This window comes from Camarhynchus parvulus, chromosome Z, assembly GCF_901933205.1.
Source record: "Camarhynchus parvulus chromosome Z, STF_HiC, whole genome shotgun sequence".
Classification (NCBI taxonomy): domain Eukaryota; kingdom Metazoa; phylum Chordata; class Aves; order Passeriformes; family Thraupidae; genus Camarhynchus; species Camarhynchus parvulus.
In genome coordinates this window covers 23,326,304-23,344,783 of record NC_044601.1, presented here as the reverse complement: position 1 = coordinate 23,344,783, position 18,480 = coordinate 23,326,304, and the positions used below count along the sequence as shown (strand labels likewise).

Sequence of the window (18,480 nt, the reverse complement as noted above, 5' to 3'; positions counted from 1 at the left end):
ATATTGAACTAGCTCATTATCATTGGATTAAGTAAAATGTGTAGTTATTTCCTTATTCTTTCTGTTCTGTGAAGCTCTGCTCTTCAGAGCAGTGAAAGAACTGTTATCAGACAACTGGCAAATTTATAATCGGCAATTTAAATTGGACGTTCTCTTCCCTTTCGGAGCAATGCTCCTGCATTTTTACTTTCCATCTCACAAGACGCAATGTTGTAGGCAAATTTAGGTCAAATAAAAAGAAAGAAACAACCAAGAAAATTGTATTTTAAAGGCAATCTACGTTCTCTAAGGCTCCAAGAGTGCCGCACTGTGCCGGCGCTGAGGCACTTGGTCCCTCGGACACCTAGCGGTAAGCAGGCGTTCCGGCAGCGACGAGCCTACCCCGCCCGGGGCTCCTGCGCTCGGTGACGTGGCCCGGGGACAGAACGGCGGGCGGGCACCGGGAGCGCCCCGCCCCAGAGCGGCAACGGGCGGAGCGCGGGCCGGCAGCACGCATGCACCGGCGGGCGGGCAGAGGGAGGAGCCGCGTCCGCCGGGCGGGCTGGGCTCCTCCCTCCTCCTCCTCCTCCTCCTTTTCCTCCTCCTCCTCGTCGCCGTCTTCTTCTTCCCCCTCCCCACCCACCCGCCTCCAGCGCTTTCCCGCCGCCCGCCTTCCACGTACGGCGGGTCCCGCCTCGCGCCGCTGCCGACACGGCCGCCGCTGCCGCTGCGGGAACAAAGGAGCGAAGCGGCGGCGGCGCGGCCGCCAGCCCGGCGCCCCCCGCAACCCTCGCTCTCCCCGCAGTCGCCCGGAGCTGTCCGCGGCGCCTTCTACGGCACCCGCCGCGGGGTTTGTGGCCCCCGCCGGGAACAGGTGAGTGAGGGGTGGCAGGCTGGTCTCGGCTCCGTGGGGCCTTCACCGCGGCGGGGTGTGCCCAGGCCTCCTCTCGGGCGGCCTCGTTGCGTTCGGCCTTCGGCGGGGCCGCTGCAGGGCAGCGCGGGCGGCGAGACAATGAGGTTCCTGTGTCTGGCGGCGGCGTGGGGCCTGCCGGCGGCGGGGCCGACCGTGACTCAGGCGGTTGCGAGGAGTGGCCGGGCCGGAGACCTCCGTCCGCTGCCGCCGCTCCTCAGCCCGACAGCCTTGCGGGTCTTTTGTGTCTGGGTGTCGGGGGAGGTGGAGGGGGTGGGAGACGCAGTTAAGATGCGCAGCACTGCGGGCGCTTGGCAGGGCCCCCCGCTTTGTCTGAGTCAGCCGCCGGACTGCAGCCGCCTGGGGAGTGCCCTGTGCCGGTTCAGTTCCCCGGTACCGACACTGGGCTCTGCCGAGCGCGAGTGAGCGGCGAGTGACCCGCGCAGCCTTTGTGCGTCCTCCTTTTGTTTTATTCCTGTGTTTCTCGTGTTTATCGTGATCCCTCTTCGGAAGGAGGATGTTGAGGCCATTCGGTATGTAGGTCAGTGAGCCCGTTGCTAACGCAGTGCCCAGGTTTTCGGGCTGGTTTCAGCGCGCGTTGGGGCCCTCGTTTTTGTCGTTGCGCCGCCAGTGTGGGATCGCCCGGCCGGACGGCGGCAGCTCGGCCATGGCCTCGGGCCCGAGGGGGTGACTGAGGTGCGCGGCCGGGGCTGCTAACGGGATTTACCCTCCCCATTCTCCGAGTTGGGCTGATGACGGCGGGGTCTCGGTGGAAGGAGACCTTTTTCAAATATCTTTTTCCCTCCTCTCGAAGAGGGGCGGTTGGGTGTAACCCTGCCCGCCCCGGGTTGCGGGGCGCATTGGTGGAGCGATGGTTGCTTTGGGGCGCCCATCGCGGGAGGCGGCGGGCTGGTAATGCCGCATTTTCTGGGCTGCAGGTCAGCACCCGCTCTCCGCGCTCCTCCCTGGAAGGGAAGGGCAGTCGGGTTTCGCCGGCGCCTCCTCCCGGAGCCGGCGGCCTGCGGGAGATATAAATAGGGGCTGACTTCAGCGGGCGGCCCGGGCCCGTCACGCCGCCGCCTGACAGGCGGAAGCGCAGGCGCTCGTCCGCCCATGTGACCGACCCGCCGCGGCGGCAGCGGCACCGCCGAGCGGGCAGGGCCCGGCCCGGAGCTGCGGTAAGGGGTCGGTCGGGGGCCGTCAGCGGTAGCGGGGTTCCCCTTGTCGGGCGGCGCCTTGAAAATGAACGCGGGTGAAACCCCAGCCGTCTCCCGGAGCCTGGAAAAGCACGACTTGTTTGTTCAGCGTTGGGTAGCAACGACTTGAGCGTTCTGTTAGGGGCATGCATTTCAAGTAGTGTAAGACTCTGCCGACCAAAGGAACTGCTGAGTTTCTAGTTTGTACTGGAATATTAGAGTTGGCGTCTAAAGCAACATTTAGCAAGTGGAGAAATTTTAGAGCACTAACTCGGAAATTAAACAGGTCAGTTGATGTTGGCAGTGTGTTTGATAGCATATTGATCTTACCTGGCTAGTAACAAAAGGGCAGAAGTAGTGTTTTGCTGTGTTATATAGACATAATTCTGTATCTTGTCAATGACAAGATTTTTTTAGATTTCCTCTAGGTGGGTCGGGCTTTCTTGTAGCTACTTTGACTGGTGTGTTTGGCTGTAAAACTGTATCAGATAAAGTGAGAAGTCATGTTGTAGCCAGAAAGAATGCTATTTATACCGGGAAGATATTACAAAACTATAAATAATACAGCTATTTATAATTGGAAAATTAGGTCCTGTGACCACTAGCTGACAGGATGAATTTTGCTTGTTTACTTTCTCCCGGTTTTGCTTACTGTCATCCCAGAAGTTTAGTTTAGCTAAAGGCACCTGTCAGTTGCAGTTGTACTAGGGAAACATAAGTACTACTTGTGAGCTCTCTTAATTAGAATCATTTTTCTCTACGCTGTAACGAATTTACTTTTGGCATTTTTGACTTCTAGTAAATCTCAGCTGTCAAATATCTCTTACTGTGACAGTTTCTGAATAGGAAAACAGCAATCCAAAGTTTATACTAAAATGTATTCAGATGCCATATGTGCAGCTTCTACTAAATTTAAATTTTAGTGCAATATTATTGCATTACTTCTCTTTGTAGCAAATGCATGATTACTGTGTTCCAGTTTTATTGCCCTTGGGAGTCAAGGATTTAGCTGCTATGCCGTTTTCTACTAACCTTGCTTTTCAGAGGTTAACAGGTGGTGAAGGTGAAGATATTATTTCTAACATGCTTAGCACTGACTGGCTCTGGAGGTCTTAGAAGTCTTGACACAACCTGGTTAGAGAAGGGTTTTTTTGGTCTGTAAATGTGTAAGCTATGTAACAGAACATACTCAGTAGTTTGGAATTGTTATTGTTATCTCCCTTGGAAGAGTGTTGTGAGAGTAATTGTGAAATTAACCTCAAAATTATGTAAGATCTGTGCTGAAAAAGCAGGGCTTTTCTGCTGGAGTCTCTTGGCTCTACTGGAGTCCAGAAAAATAAGCTATGTTATTTTCCAGAACTGTTTTGTGGGTTTGAGCTCAGTCTTACTTATTCTGCATATCCCCGTGCAGAAGCTGGTACTTAAGGAGATTTTTTGGCTGTCAAATTAACCTGCACATGCAGTTCAGTGCTCAGCAAGTATATTATTTCTCAGTATTAGTATGATGACACTGTCTTGTCTTAAAGGTTCGTAATGATGTTACTTAGCAATAAATTGTGCTCTTGAACAGTATATTAATGTTCATATAACCCTCTTTAAGAATGGTGATATCACTTGGTGAGCAGGCATGCTTAAAATTCTTTTAATTCTTCATACGTTTAACCTGTGATTGATTTTGGTGACATGCCAGCTCCTAATGCAGTTTTTGATTTTATTTACAGCATCGAGATGACTCAGGAGACAAACCAGACCCCAGGGCCTATGCTTTGTAGTACAGGATGTGGATTTTATGGAAATCCTAGGACAAATGGGATGTGTTCAGTTTGCTACAAAGAACATCTTCAGCGACAGCAGAATAGTGGTAGAATCAGCCCAATGGGTAAGGGTGTGGGGAAGTTGTTGGGGGTTGGGTTTCTGTATTTCTGTAGAAATTAAATTTACAGAGGATTACAAGGAATATTAGAATGTTTTGTTGGAGAACTTCTGAAAGCTGAACTGAAAGAATGAATATTCTAAGAAAATACTACTTAAAAGCACAGTAAAGATAAAAATAATTTCTGTGTAATTTGTTCTGGTTTGCTTGGCATTCAATCATAACTTGCTTTCCCACTTAGCCACTTCTGTTAGCATTATTTTATGCAATCTCTATTTTGGTTATTAAGTAAAAGTGTCTTTAAGTAAAAAGTAATGAGCAGTAGCATTGAAAATTATATGCAAGCAGTTCATAGCTGTATAGGAGTCTATTTGATTAATGTGTTTTCTGCGATTTGTTCATAACTTGTCAAATTCTTGTTACCTAGGAACAACCAGTGGTTCAAACAGTCCTACCTCAGACTCTGCATCTGTACAGAGAGCAGACACTAGCTTAAACAACTGTGAAGGTGCTGCTGGCAGCACATCTGAAAAAACAAGGTAAAATTGAGGTTGTACTGTGATGGTTGAATGAGCTGTGAGTGTGCTAGAAGGCCTGCATCAATCCTGCCCTGTTGCGGTGAGTGCCTGCAGAAGAAAACGGGCCTGACAGGGCTCTGTGAATCCATGTAAATTGAAAAATCATTCAGATATTTGGTGTTGTAGTGCTGCAGTAAAAGGAATTGTTTTTGTTTATCTACGGAACTAATTTGTTACAGGCTTGCCTGTTTTTTTCTAGAGAATCTAAAATAGAATAAAGAAGTGTATTTTGAAGATAGTAGAAACATAAGTCAGGAAAATGTATCAGTAGTGACTGAACCAGTAGTTCATTAATGGGTCTGAACAGTTCAAGCTTTTATGACTAATGTAAAACTGATGTACATTTTGTGTTTCATTGTGCTTAAACAGAAACGTGCCTGTTGCCGCTTTGCCTGTAACACAGCAAATGACAGAAATGAGCATTTCAAGAGAGGAAGAATTAAAACCGAAAACAGAGACTGAGCCAGGTATGTTATCAGCGACACTGGGCATAACCACTGTCTTAACATGAGTGCAGGGTGTGTTTACTTTCTGAGTAGCCATCTCCTGTTGTGGTGGTAGTCTTAAGAAATGTGTTTAGGATGCTTTTTGAGTACAGTCTCCTCAGAATAAAGAAAAAGGACTAGTTCCAGAACAGCTTTAAAATATATGTTAATTGTTAGTAAAAGAATTGACACTTATGAGGGTGTTTTTAGATCCCTAACATTTGTTTTTAAAGGTGAGGCACTCTAAAATCGTATTAGGGCAAGGTGTTCTGTTTTGAAGTGGAACTTGGGATTCGGTATGTTATCCAGCAGAACAATTCCAGCTGACTCATGGCAGTCAAAATGGCCTGTTGTGTTTGGAGAAGGGTACTTAATAAATTCCATTCTACAGACAAGTGAGGCTGTTGGGGAAGGGAGAATAGGTGGTTTAGAAACATTAACAGAAGTTGCTTAGGGTTCTTGAACTAATTGAATAATCTGTAGATATACTCAATGCATTGTTTTAGGGAGGTAGGGTAGTTGCAGCTTTAATTGTTATGTGTGAATTGTCCGTTTAACAGTTTTATTCTCATGCTGGATAGTTGTAGCTGGAGTAGTAAAACTTTGATGACTGAGCTATTTCTTGTAGTGAGGCAGAGAGGGAGGGAGGACAGCTTGCTTAACCTAACTAGTGAACAACTAAATTTGTACCAGTTTGTTCAAATGGATATCTTAACGCACCTGTTTTGTTCTTAACAAATCCAGAGTTTTTTATTTAATTTACCAGTTCTGAAACAGTTTTAAAAACTAAAAACTGATATGTAGTAGGAAATCTGTTTACTCAAGCTGAAAGTAAAATCTGTTTTTTCAGTTTTGAAGTCATTGAGATAAAAACAGCATCAGTTGCTACTAAGCACTGTATCAAAGTGGTTTTTATCTAGTTATATCTTTGCCAACAAAGACTGGTCTGACTCTTGATGTTAATTTGCTCAGTATTTGTACAAAGGGTTTTTACCATTTTCATAAGTCATGCAAAATCAAGGTTCTGTGATACGAATTAAAGTACAGCTATACAATATATTGTGTTTTTTCATTATGTGTGGACTTAAGAGGGAATTTTTGCAATTATTAAATTTCTGTAGCTGACATCATTTGAAGAGGCTTCACTATGTGACTGAAAAGTAATTTAAACTTTGCACCAATATTCATTAACACATTGTGGTGTGTTATGAAATCCCACTGGAATGTGTCAAAAAGGAAATAGGAATACGTAAAATGGTAGCAATGCAGAAGTAATAGGTGATTTTGCTTTTCTTAGTTGTCGTTTTTCCAGCTGCAAAGAAAGTCTTTAGTTATTGTTGATGTATAACCTGTTTTTCAGGTACTGTGGGTCAGCTGTATGATAGGTCGCACTGCTCACTATTGATTAGAATGGGGGAAAAATCCAAAGCAGCTCAAAGATACTTAGGAATTGTAGTAAATGATATCACAGGTTGAAACCAGTAAAAGCTGTCACAAGCTTGTGTAGAGATGGTTGGAAATACTACCAGAGAACTTAAATGGCTCTGGAAAAACTTGAAAACTTGAAAAAACTACCTTCTGAGAGAACATACCTGTAAATTCATGGGGCAGCCTCAGCTGCTATGATGCCCAAGTTCCCTTTTAAGTGTTGTTGTTTGGCATAGATCCTAGACAGTGTAAGATAATGTCCTTATATACTGTTCTAACAGTTTGTTGGACATCTTAATTTAACAGTGTTGGCTATATTTAGTGGTGCATTACTCTGTCTTACAGGCAAGAGAAGCTGGCCAAGACTTTTTATTAAAAATTCCTGGTGTGTCTGGACTAGGCAGATTTTTTATCTTCCTTTTTTCCAGTAGCATCCGTTATGTGTTGGTCTCTTGAAGACAAGCTGGAACAATGGTAAATAATTTGCATCACCTGATAGCAACAAAAGTTAATACTTTCTTTGAGATATGATTCTGTAAAATAATGCAGTCATGGAGTTGTTAATGAAATAACTGTGTAGCTCTAAGCATAGCATGACACTAGAGACAATTTCATAACCAGATGGTACTAGATCATGAGCTGTATCTTTGACAGTATGAAGTCACATTCTCTTTTGCCTGCTGTTCATTAGCAAAAGAGATTTTGTATGCTTCCCTTACAAATTAGAAAGTTTAAAAGAAGGATTATATCTGGTAAATTAATTTTTTTTGCGGTCTTGTAGCATAAAATTATACTTCTTTTGCTTTTGGAATTGAAACAACTGACTAGAAAGTGGAGAAGTTGTGAAAAAAATAAACTATGAAGTTTAACAAGCTTGCTTCTCTTGATTTTGTTGGGATTTTGTGTTTTTACTTTGCTCAGGTTGATTTTGCAACCTAGATTTGCCTTTAGGGGAAACCTGGTGCTAAGACAATTTTACCTTAACATCTGACGAAAGGCATGGTGGATGTAACTCTGCTGTACCTGACATGATTGTTTTCTTGTAACTTGTTGAAGTGCTCTGAATCTTGACTGCATGCCAGGCACCCATCAAAGCCTCACTTGCCTCCGCAGCTGGACAGGGGAGAGACAATAAAATGAGGGGTTAATAGGTTGAGATAAGGACGGGGAGAGATCCCTCCCCTGATACCTGTCAGGGGCAAAACAGACTTGAATTAGAGGTGTGGAGTTTATCATTAACAACATCAGAGCAGGATAATGAGAAGTAAAAACAGACCTTAAAAACACCTTCCCCCCACATCCTCTGTGCCTCCTACCCCAGTGGTGCCAGGAGCCAGGGTTGTGGTCAGTTCATCACCCAAAGCTCCTCCTGCTCAGGGAGAGAAGTAATTCTCTTGCTGCACTATGAAGTCCCTCTCACTGAAGAGAGCTCTTTATGTATTTCTCCAACATGAATGTGTGTCAGGAGCAGCAGGTCCCTGAGAACTGCTGCAATATGAGCCCATCCCATGGGCAAGGGCAGCCCTCAAACTCCTGCAGGGTGGGTCACTTTTCCATGGGGTGCAGTCTTTCAAGGACAGGCTGCTCCAGCCTGGGAGCAGAACCGCTCTCTCCACAGGTCTCCCATGGGGTCACAGCCTCCCTTCAGGCATCCCCCTTCTCTGGTGTGAGGCTCCTCCCTGGGCTGCAGATGGATCTCTGCATCCCCGTGGACCTCTGTGGCTGCAGGGTCTCAGCTGCTTCACCATGGTCTGCACCACGGGCTGCAGGGGAATCTCAGCTCCAATGCCTGGAGCACCTCCTGCCCCTCCTTCACTGACCTTGGTGTCTGCAGAGTTGTTCTTCTCACAAGTGATTACAGCTGATGCTGTGCAACAGCTTCTGTTTTTCTTTGTACTTAAATATGTTACCACAGAGCTGTTACCACCGTTTCTGATTGGCCAGAAAACAGCACAATCCAATTTGGAGCTACAGGAATTGGCTCTGCCAGACACGGAAGAAGCTTCTACCATCTTCTGATAAAAGCCACCTCTGTAGCCTTGCACTACCAAGACCAGGCCATGCAAAACTAATACAGCACTAAAAAGAAATGGTTTTAAAAACAAGTTTGTTTCAACAATTGTATTGTTTTAATGCACAGCATATTTTTAGCATTTTCTTAGACTTTTATAGGTGATTATTTTGCTAAATGATCAGCCTCTAGTCAGGTCTGTCAGGGTTTCCAGACACAGTATCAGCACTGGCTCAAGAGCGTAGTACTTTTTGTGCTTGTTTTTGGTTGGGTTGGGTTTTTTAATGCAGTAATGCTCTGATTTAGGGATTAGTGTTATATGTAAGTAGTATGCCTTATGAAAAAGTAAACCAGAAATTGGACTGATAATGGTATTTTGTAAGTTGCATATTTTAAAAATACCCAAATATTGTTAACTTCCATCCGTGCTGTAACTTACTCTTCCATTCAGCAGCAGTGTTAGAAGACAGCAGGCAATGCTGGTTGGCCTGTCTCTTTGCTCTATCAAGCTGTTAGGATTAGAGCTGTTTTACAGCTGTTGGGGATTCAAGTTGAGGGACCCTGTAATGGGTTACTACCCTTGCTATGCTGTAGGTAGAGGCAGTGTGTTGCAGTTAATATTGTGAGTAAGATGTAAGTAAGGTAGCTTATTATGTCTGGTAAGATCAAGATGGACGTACATGATGTTCCTTAAATCTGGTTGTAATGAGTGCCTTGTTTGTTCTGGTTTGTTTTCACACATGACTGTAGTAATTTCACCATGTTGCTCACTGTAAACAGTTCCATTGTATTAGTAACACAGTCTGATATGGTAATTCTAGATTGTGTTTGAAGTAATTAGCTTGTCTTCATGTTTCCCATGCTTGCTGTAGCTTTAGTAAACACTCCTGATTGAAAAATTTCAGAAATTAAGTCTCTTGTAAGCACTGAAGCTGTCCACTGCATAGAAAAACACTGAGGACCTAACTGCTGGCACTCTGTGTGTTGGTGATAGCACATTATTATTATTATTATTATTATTCTAATAGTGATACACCATGCATGTCAAGTCTTTATGATAAGCAAATTAAACTGTGTTTCTGTGTGATACTGAAACTGGGGAATCAGTATGTTGTATTAATGGGGCATATTAATTTAAGGTGTTAAATACGCAAATGGAAGAGTTAGAGTTAGGCATGGAGAATTGAGTGGCATGCTGCAGAACATTTATATTCCCACTCTTCAACATGAAAATAAGCATGATGGAGGTTTGTTCTGCAGCCTTTCATCACAGGCACATAGGTTGGCATAGAAGTTACAGTTCCTGAGCAAAAGTTCGACAAAGCATAATAGGTACTGCCCATCCTTCCAGACTAAAGTTTTATGTACAAGCACCTTGTCTTAGATTAACCCCAGCTGATAGCTAAGTGCTATGCAGCCACTCACTCAGTTCTTGCTCTCCGGTGCTGAGGACACTTGTGGAGGAGAAAACGAAACCCCATGTGTTAAGATAAAAACAGCTTAACAATTAAAATGAAGGAAGATAAGCAATGCTGATGGTAATAACAATATAATTGTAATGAGAAGGAGGAATAAACTCCAGAGACTTCGCAAGTGGAGCATACTGCATTTGGTCACCACCTGCTGACTGATGCCCAGCTCATTCCCCAGCAGTGATTGGCAGCTCCCAGTCACCATCCCCCATTTATACATTGGGAAGTGTGTTCTGTTGTGTGGACTATTCCTTTGGCTTGTTCATTTAGGTCAGCTGTCCCAGTGATTCTCTCCCCTGGCTTTTTGTGCACCTGTTTGCTTGCAGAGCACATGAAACTGAGAAGTCCCTGTTTTCAAGTAAAAGCACTATTTAGCAATATTTAAAACACTGGTTTTATTATTTAACACTAGTAATATATCAGCATTATTCTCATACTGAATCCAAAATGCAGCACTGTACCAGCTACTGAGAATAAAATAACTCTATCCCAGCTGAAAACAGGGCAGTTGTGCTAATGCGCAGTATAAGGATTGTATTGTGTTAGTACTTCTGTTACTACTACTATTGTTTCAGCTCCATAACTGCAGAAATGCATCTAATGTATTTTGGATAACTTCTGACTTGACCTTTTCTCTCTCTTGTTTTGTTTTTTTCTGTTTCTTCAATGCTGGGAGCAGTTACCTTCATCAAGTCACAGTCCTTAATTTCCCTGCACTTTCAGGAATTTGTGCCATTGTTATCCTTTAAGTTTAAGGTGTTTAGATTTTATTTTGGTGAATTTTTCTTCAGTCAGAGAAGCTTCTAAAAACTGTTCTGTTACTTTTGTATCCCTTTCTGGTCATTTTAGATATGGGGAATGTTAGAAAATAGTACTGATGGATTTTCAGGGTGTTTTCTTCAACTGAAATATTGGATTCATTCCTTTTCAGAGTGAAAGCTCTGTAATAGTGATACTGATACATGTTTTTTTTTTTAGTAGCCGTACTGTTTTATATAAGAAAGCTGCTGACAGCTTTGAACGTTCTTAGTGTAGTTCTTAATTTTGCATGGCATTCCCATGAGTCTAAGACCTTTATTCTTCAGTTCGTAGAACCTTTTTGCATGTAGATTGAGTAGCTGTTGTACTTTGTCCTGTGGCTGACTGGTTCCATCAGTGGCCTTGCTGCTCCTCTTGTAAGGATGCATCTTATCTTTAGGCAACACTTGAAGGAAATTTTCCAGAATTCGTGATGAAATGCCTGCATTTGTGTAGACTTTTTCAGGGAGACACATCCAGTATAGGATTAGGTTAGTCTTCATCATTAATTTGCTAGGATAGTAGCCATCTTTGGCCATGATGGTAATGCATATTTATAGTGCCTACCGGCAATCATATAAGACCAAAATAGTGTTAATAAAAGCTTACCCAGTTCTGGAAATCAGTTGTCCCTAAAGTTTTTGGCATTGTACTAGGGGAACTGATCTGGTGAAATTTGAGTGAAGTAAATCTTTGCAGGTCTTGAGCCAGAGACAGGAGGGGACATGACCAGGGTGATGGAGGGGACTACACAGAACCATAGAACCATTTGGGTTGGAAAGGGCTTTATAGATCATCTAGTTCTAAGTCCTCTGTTCCTGTGCATCACTACTCTTAAAGAATTTCTGCCTAGCATCTAATATATGTCTATCTTGTAATTCAGAAGTGTTTCCCCTGATCCTATCACTATCTGCCCACATATAAATCTATCCCTTTGTTTTATTATCCCTCTCAGCTTAGAGAGGTTTCAGTAAGGTCTTCCTAGAGCCTTGTCATCTCCATGCTGAACAATCCCATCTCTCAGCTTGGCTTCATAGGAGAGGTGCTTCAGCCTCCTAATCATCTTTGTGGCCCTCCTCTGGTTAACCCCGCAGATTTACGTCTTTCCTGTGCTGAGAACCCCAGAGCTGGATTCAGCACTCCAGATGGGGTAAACAGTAGCAGAGTAGATGGACAGGTATTGAGCTCATTTCGTAAGTTTGTCCAGATCTCCCTGTCTGGCGTCCCCTCCTTCATGCTGAGGATATGCTTAATCCCTGTCTGTGTAACTGATTAAGATATTCAAGAGCAGGGTTCCCAAGACAGAGCCCTGAGGGATGCCACTCATCACCAGTTTCCACCTGGACTTGAACCATTGACCACACCTCTCTGGCTGTGTCCATCCAGTCAATTCCTTATCCACCACGTAGTCCATTCTTCAATTCCATGTTTCTCCAGTTTGGAGATCAGGACGAAAAAGTGCATGCGTGCCAGTAAGAGCTCTTTTACAGTGGTGAGAATTTTTAGTGGTGAGGAGTTTGCTTCATCTGAACACTGTTACTGAGGAAGCAGGTCGACAGGTACCAGTAACCACTATTTTACAGCTTTTGGCACTTCTTCAGCTACCTGTTCTTTGGTGATACATAAGTCATTTTGAGCACTTTGATTAACACTGTGATTTCTGGCATGAATTTAAGTTAATATCTTGAGGACCGGAATTGTACTTGCCCAGCTGGATTTGTCTTTTGTGTTAAAGGAAGCCTTTTGTGGCAAACCTACTGTAAGAACAGTATTTTGATTTAGATAGGCTCTTGATGTCATGGCAGAACAACTGCAGTTTTCAGTATTTTTCATCTGCAGATTGGTGAAAAAGGAATTTTGTTCTGAGCTCTAGGGGACAGGGCGGGCAACTTTTTTGTCTGTCCTCACCATTTCTCAGAAGCACATTTATGAACATTTAACATCATAAAAGCCAATCAGACTAAAGTCTGCTGGCATAAAATAATAGCAGAATCCTTTATCCTTGGACAGTAATAAATGGAACATTTTAATTTGGATTTAGGGAGCTGTGTCCCCTCTTGGCTTGGTACCTTTTAGTGACTATTACTGCATGTTGTGTCCTGCTTTTCCTCCTTGGAAGATATTTTAGTTGTGGGGGAAGGATCCTGTTCAGCAGCTCTTTCAGGGAACGTGCTGCTGCAGTTTCTTAGAATCACTTTCATCGCTTTACACATTGTGGGCTGCCATTGTTGCAGTTTCTTGATCCTAAGACGGAAGTATGCTTGTAGTAATTGGTAACATTTTCCCTAGATTAATTTGTTCTCAGAGGCTTTGTTTTGTGGTGGAGTGATCTACTAAGCTGTCTTTTTGCCTTGGTAATTCCTGGGAAGTTTTAATTTTTGCTTCCTTGTTGACATGTTAGGCAGTGATATAAATGGTTCTCTTCTCATTTTCATTTTTTCTTAGTGTATGTTGGGAGTGACTTTATGTTACTGTTGATTTGCCCCCCTCTATATTTTCTTTAGCATATGATTGAAACAGCATGCATGCTCCCAGGGCTCAAAATTTTAAGTTACTTCTGACACAGATGAAGCTTTCTCTTTACTAACTACACACCAAATTGCAATGTGTGTGTTTCTGGTTCCTGTTATTCATCAGGTTTGGCTTACAATTAGCATTTCATTTTGAAACAAACTAGCAATATAACAAATCTTAAAAAAAGAGATTTGACTATACTTTTGGGGAGGTGTTCAGTCTTTGTATTTTTTTAAGGCCATAGCTGACAGTTCTTAGCCAAGGTGCATAACATCTAACAGGTACACTCAGTTTGTGATATTGCTGGCTGTTAGGCCAGTTTTTGGTCTCAGGCTCTCTAGTAGACAAACTGGTACTGAACAGTGATTTGCTTAGGATTTAAAGACAAGTTCAGATTGTCATATTTGTTCATCTAGAAAATCTTAATCAAAACAAATTCTTTTCACCAAAAAAATGTTATAAAATATCTGCAATGTGACCAAAAAAACCCCATCAGGTTGTAAATGACCTTGGTTGTTCATTAGCACTGTTGCTATGATGTAGAGATATAAAAAATGTTAGCAGTCATTTGTTTTACTGCGTGGAATTTCTTGGTGATGAGCACTGAAGGTTCCCTGTTACTTCTGAGAGTTTGTTGCTTATAAGTCTTATTTATATTCTGAAGTCTTGCCTGGGGCCTTTCTTGTACAGTGAATTGTGAAGTTTTCTATGACAATGCAAACACAATTTTAAAAAGCAAGTACTATTCAAAAGAATATCATCTAACAAACAATATTTGTATGAAGTTGACTGCAAATATGTCCTTGAGGCTTATGTATTCCATTTATTATGAAACGCATTTTGTAATAAATAGATGTTATGATAGATGTTATCATGCTCTGAGAGTGTTCAGCAAACTTGTACCAAGAGCAGGTATTACAGTTGTGTACAAGTGCATCTCTCAGCTTTCCTTAGTTCCAGTTTTGGATATGAAGAGGATATCAATTTAAAAAAATTAAACTTTTGGGGTAAAACACTTTTTGCAATAAAACAGCCATGTCTAAATATGTGCTAAAGATGTCTGAAGAGGCAATTGAGAAAGTACTCATTTTGACTATACCTGCTTGAACACCGAAACGGAATAAATTGCAAAAAATACAAATATGCAATGCAAATCTGCACTTTGTTATTTAAATGAGGGCTCTTTATAACTGTGTATTTTGTAGCTGTGTTCTGGATCTGTCATAGAATTAGGGTTCTAGCTGCTGTCTTGGTGAACTGCTTTAGATACCTGACTTCACTGCAGAAGTGGCAAAACAACCCAGTACTATTGCAGGAACACATTACTGAATTTCTTTTTCTTTTTTTTCCTAAAATATGTTCCTGTTAGTTATATCTTCTACAGAGGTATCTGTGTTCAGCAACTTTAGCTGTGACAATATTGTTACTTTTTAGATTAAGTATTACTTGATCATATGATTTATTTAAATATAAAAAGTGTACATGGAATTTCTGTCATGCTTTTCAAGCTTGTGTAGATATATAGAGTAAATGCCATATATTTTCTAGCTGGTTGAAATGTGGGGAATAATCTGAGTGTCTCAAGTAGTCGGAAGGAGTGGATAAAAATCTTAATTTCTGATTCATGTTTTTAGACTAGTTAGTGTAGTACTGTAGGCAACAGATGTCAGGATCTTAGTGGTTGAATTCATTCTTACTGTATGCATACTATTGGATACCTCATGAAGTTTAGAAAAGCAAATTTAACCCTTATTTCCTTTGTGTGCTTTTAACAGTTGTTACTCAACCAAGCCCATCAGTTTCTCAGCCTGGTACTTCAGAGAGTGAGGAGAGAGCTGCTGAACTGCCGAAACCAAAGAAGAACAGATGTTTCATGTGCAGGAAGAAGGTTGGCCTTACAGGTATGAGAATACCTGTAATAAAATTTTAAACAAATTTTCATTATTAGTTACCTCTTGCTAGATTAAACTTGACAAAATTTGTGTTTTATTAGATTTATCAGCTTTTTCACAATTCACACAACTTTGTAAGTCCATATTTTTTTTCTTACTCTGTATGTCATAGTAGACAAACATATCCCCTTTGTAGTGACTGCACCCTTAATTAACACCACAATTAAAAACTAATTCCAAGTAACATTTTTTCTTTTTCTGTGCACTTTTCAGGATTTGACTGCCGATGTGGAAACCTATTTTGTGGACTTCACCGTTATTCTGACAAGCATAATTGCCCATATGATTACAAAGCAGAAGCTGCAGCAAAAATCAGAAAAGAGAATCCAGTTGTGGTGGCTGAAAAAATTCAGAGAATATAAATTAATGTGCTTGTGAAAAGACTGACTGACTTTTTGTGGGGCTTTTTTTTCAATACATCCTAAAAACCATGAAAAGAGCAGGTGCATGGTCATTTTCCTTTGTTTTCCAAAGTTTTACTTCTAGTCCTGTCTGTCTAAATGATACTTCAAATGTTTGGGTGTTTGTTACAGGCAGAATTGGATAGATACAGCCCTTGAAAATGTATATGCCCTCCCCAGAATAGATGGATGATCAGAAACCTGTACAGGAATACACATGCACAGAGGACAGACTCTAGTTCACATGTGCCAAACAGATGTATGCAATCTGCATGTGTGCAGCAGCTCTGCCTTTTGAGATGTGCATGAGGTATTTAATGTTCGGCTAATGTTATATGCCTGTTTTGGAGAAGGATACATCAAAACAGTTGGCAGTCTACTTCTATCATTTAAAATCTCATTCTACTTTTAGTTGCCACACTCCCGTTTTAGTTTTCCAGCAGAATGCAAGCTGTGTAGAGGGGTCTACCATCACAGTAAGATGAGCGTCTTTGCCATATTTAAGTCACTTAACAACTACAGTGAGAAAAATGTAAAAAATCAGATACATATAAGAAGAAAATTGTTTTGTAAAAGATTACCTTAACTTAAGAATCCTGAAAAAAAGTTCCCAAAGGAAATGTCCCATTAGGAGCTTAAGAACTGGCCTGCAACAGAGTTGTCCGCTTTTCCTTGCCTAGCTGAAAATGTTGTGTAGCACAATATTGTAAGATTGGTTTTCAAAACACAGTTACAAATGTTTCTAGACATATCACAGCATCTCTATCAAGCAACACGGGTCTGAATAAGTTGCTAAAATACTAGAGCAGTTTATTATTCATGTACTACTTATGTTCTGTGTGTTCCAAGTTCAAAAGAATATTAGGAATTAATTTTTCTAGTTTTAAATGTAACGATTGCACCGTTCTGCATGGAAAACCATACCTAACATGGCTGCTGTAGACTTAAATGGTAGCTGGAACCACTCTTGGAGGGCTGCTTTATAATTTTTAATTGTACTTGGGTATAGGACTGTAGTGTTCTTGGGTGTATTGCATGGGCTGCGTTATCTACGGCATTGTACAATAACAACTCTAGAAAAGGCAGTATTTTTCACTGATGCTTGTCTGGTAATATATATCACTTCTGTGTTATAATGGAAGGGGTTTTTGTGATGTATGAAACTTGTGTTTTTTATATAAACAAATACGGTTTAGACTAGTGTTGTGGTAATGCCTGTTCTCATTTGTAAATAGTTACATACATACACAAGGCACTACTCCTACCTGATTTTTGTTGGCAGTTTTCAGTCTTGGTTTTTACTTCACTATTAAAAGTGTCAGGTTTTCGCTTCTAACTTTGTTCTTCTGAGTTATTAGATATGCAAACATGTACAGATAGTTCATATTTATGTATTGCACATAAGCTACCCAGCATCTATGCTATATTGTATTATGTAAATAATAAAAATAATGTACAGAAGGAAATACTTCCTTTTATGGTAGTTCATTGGTTTTAGTTCTTGCTGTAATGAGAATGTGACCTTGTAGAGGATCAAGTGCAAAGTTTAATATAAGTTCTTACAGATATTGTCCTATGCGTAAGCTTGCCTATGTCCTTACTTGGATATAACAGCTTGCTTTTTTGAGACAAATAGCCATGAGCAACTGGGGTAGAGGTAACTACTTGATGACCTGACAAAAATGCCAGCAAGTAACAATGTGCTTTAAAGGGAGAAAAGTATTAGCAACGAACGTCTGACTTACTTCCAGTGGATTTGTCATGATAGAGCCAGAACACTGACTAAACTGTTCTGTCCACATCTTCACCAGCAGACCCCATCAGTTACTGTCAGTGTCAGCAACCCCATACAGGTGGTAAATACACCTGGTTTATCCTTTCCAGTGGGAAGGAAAAGGATACAGTACACAGCACATGTTGCAATGGAGAAAGACATCTTCAATACTGGATGATCCATAAAAATTGCTTATATCAGAAATGGATAATGTGTATTCCACCAGTCAGCTGATAGCCAACGTGATAAGTTAACACTCCAGCCACTGTGTGTACCTCCAGTAAGGGAACACAGGCATGCTCTGGGACTTTGCCATGGAACTGCTTTAAAACACCAAAATTACAGTATTTCTACCTTATGTATTAAAGCGACATCTGCAACTGCATTTCAGCATAAAGGTGTTGACTTTTTTTTTGTACCTGAGAATGCCCTGTAGCTGACTGTTTGAAGAACTGTCTGGTTTTGATACTTTCTTTGCTAGAACGGTTTAGGACTGGTACTAGTACTGATACTGATGTTTTATGATTATGGTGGTCTCAATCTCAGTCTGATTTTTTTTGTATGAAGGTTGTACTTGCAAACACTTGTTGAAATACTTGATCTTGGTACATCTGTACAGCAAAGTATGGAATGAAAAACCCTTCTTTTTCTTGTAAAATCATTAACTGTATCATGTAAATTACATTTAAGTGGAGTATGAGCATCTCCTTAAGTCTGCAAGTCGGCCAGTGCTTTGTTCTTTTAATAGTGTATGTCCTGAGCACTGATTCGGTTGAGGCTCACAAAACAAAGGAGGGGAAAGCTGTTTGAAAAGAGCAGGTATTGACAAAGTATGTGGATGGGGACACTATTCAGACTTAAGTGTAAACACTGGTACATTTTCCAAGAAAGAAACATAATTGCTTCATGTGTCACTGATCCTCCTTAACATTTGCTTGTTAGACTGAGATCTTTTTAACTCTTGCATAAACACAAGTTCTGGGAAAAGTCTTACTCTGTTTTACACAATATTACTAGATGGTGGTGACTTTTTAGTTGGGAAACAGAAAGGGCCATATAAACACGTGAATAAATGAAAACACCTAGGTCATCATTTCATAATCTTCAAT

The 18,480-nt window shown here is 41.5% G+C and overlaps 1 protein-coding gene across 1 annotated transcript; it reads left to right on the top strand.

The window, feature by feature from the left end:
* Nucleotides 1-618: 618 nt before the first annotated feature.
* ZFAND5 (zinc finger AN1-type containing 5) lies at nucleotides 619-17,063 on the top strand. The gene is made up of 6 exons (XM_030968686.1): nucleotides 619-853; nucleotides 3,807-3,964; nucleotides 4,386-4,497; nucleotides 4,906-5,003; nucleotides 15,020-15,145; nucleotides 15,410-17,063. The coding sequence occupies exons 2-6, from the start codon at nucleotides 3,814-3,816 to the stop codon at nucleotides 15,556-15,558; spliced, it is 636 nt and encodes a 211-aa protein (XP_030824546.1). The 5' UTR covers nucleotides 619-853; nucleotides 3,807-3,813; the 3' UTR covers nucleotides 15,559-17,063.
* The last annotated feature ends 1,417 nt before the right edge of the window (nucleotides 17,064-18,480 follow it).

What these genes read in the sequence shown, in the direction of transcription:
- ZFAND5 (XM_030968686.1), top strand. Translation starts at nt 3,814, where the DNA reads ATGACTCAGGAGACAAACCAGACCCCAGGGCCTATGCTTTGTAGTACA. An exon ending in AGCACATCTGAAAAAACAAG is followed by an intron (nt 4,498 to 4,905) that starts GTAAAATTGAGG and finishes GTGCTTAAACAG; the next exon opens with AAACGTGCCTGTTGCCGCTT. An exon ending in GAAAACAGAGACTGAGCCAG is followed by an intron (nt 5,004 to 15,019) that starts GTATGTTATCAG and finishes TGCTTTTAACAG; the next exon opens with TTGTTACTCAACCAAGCCCA.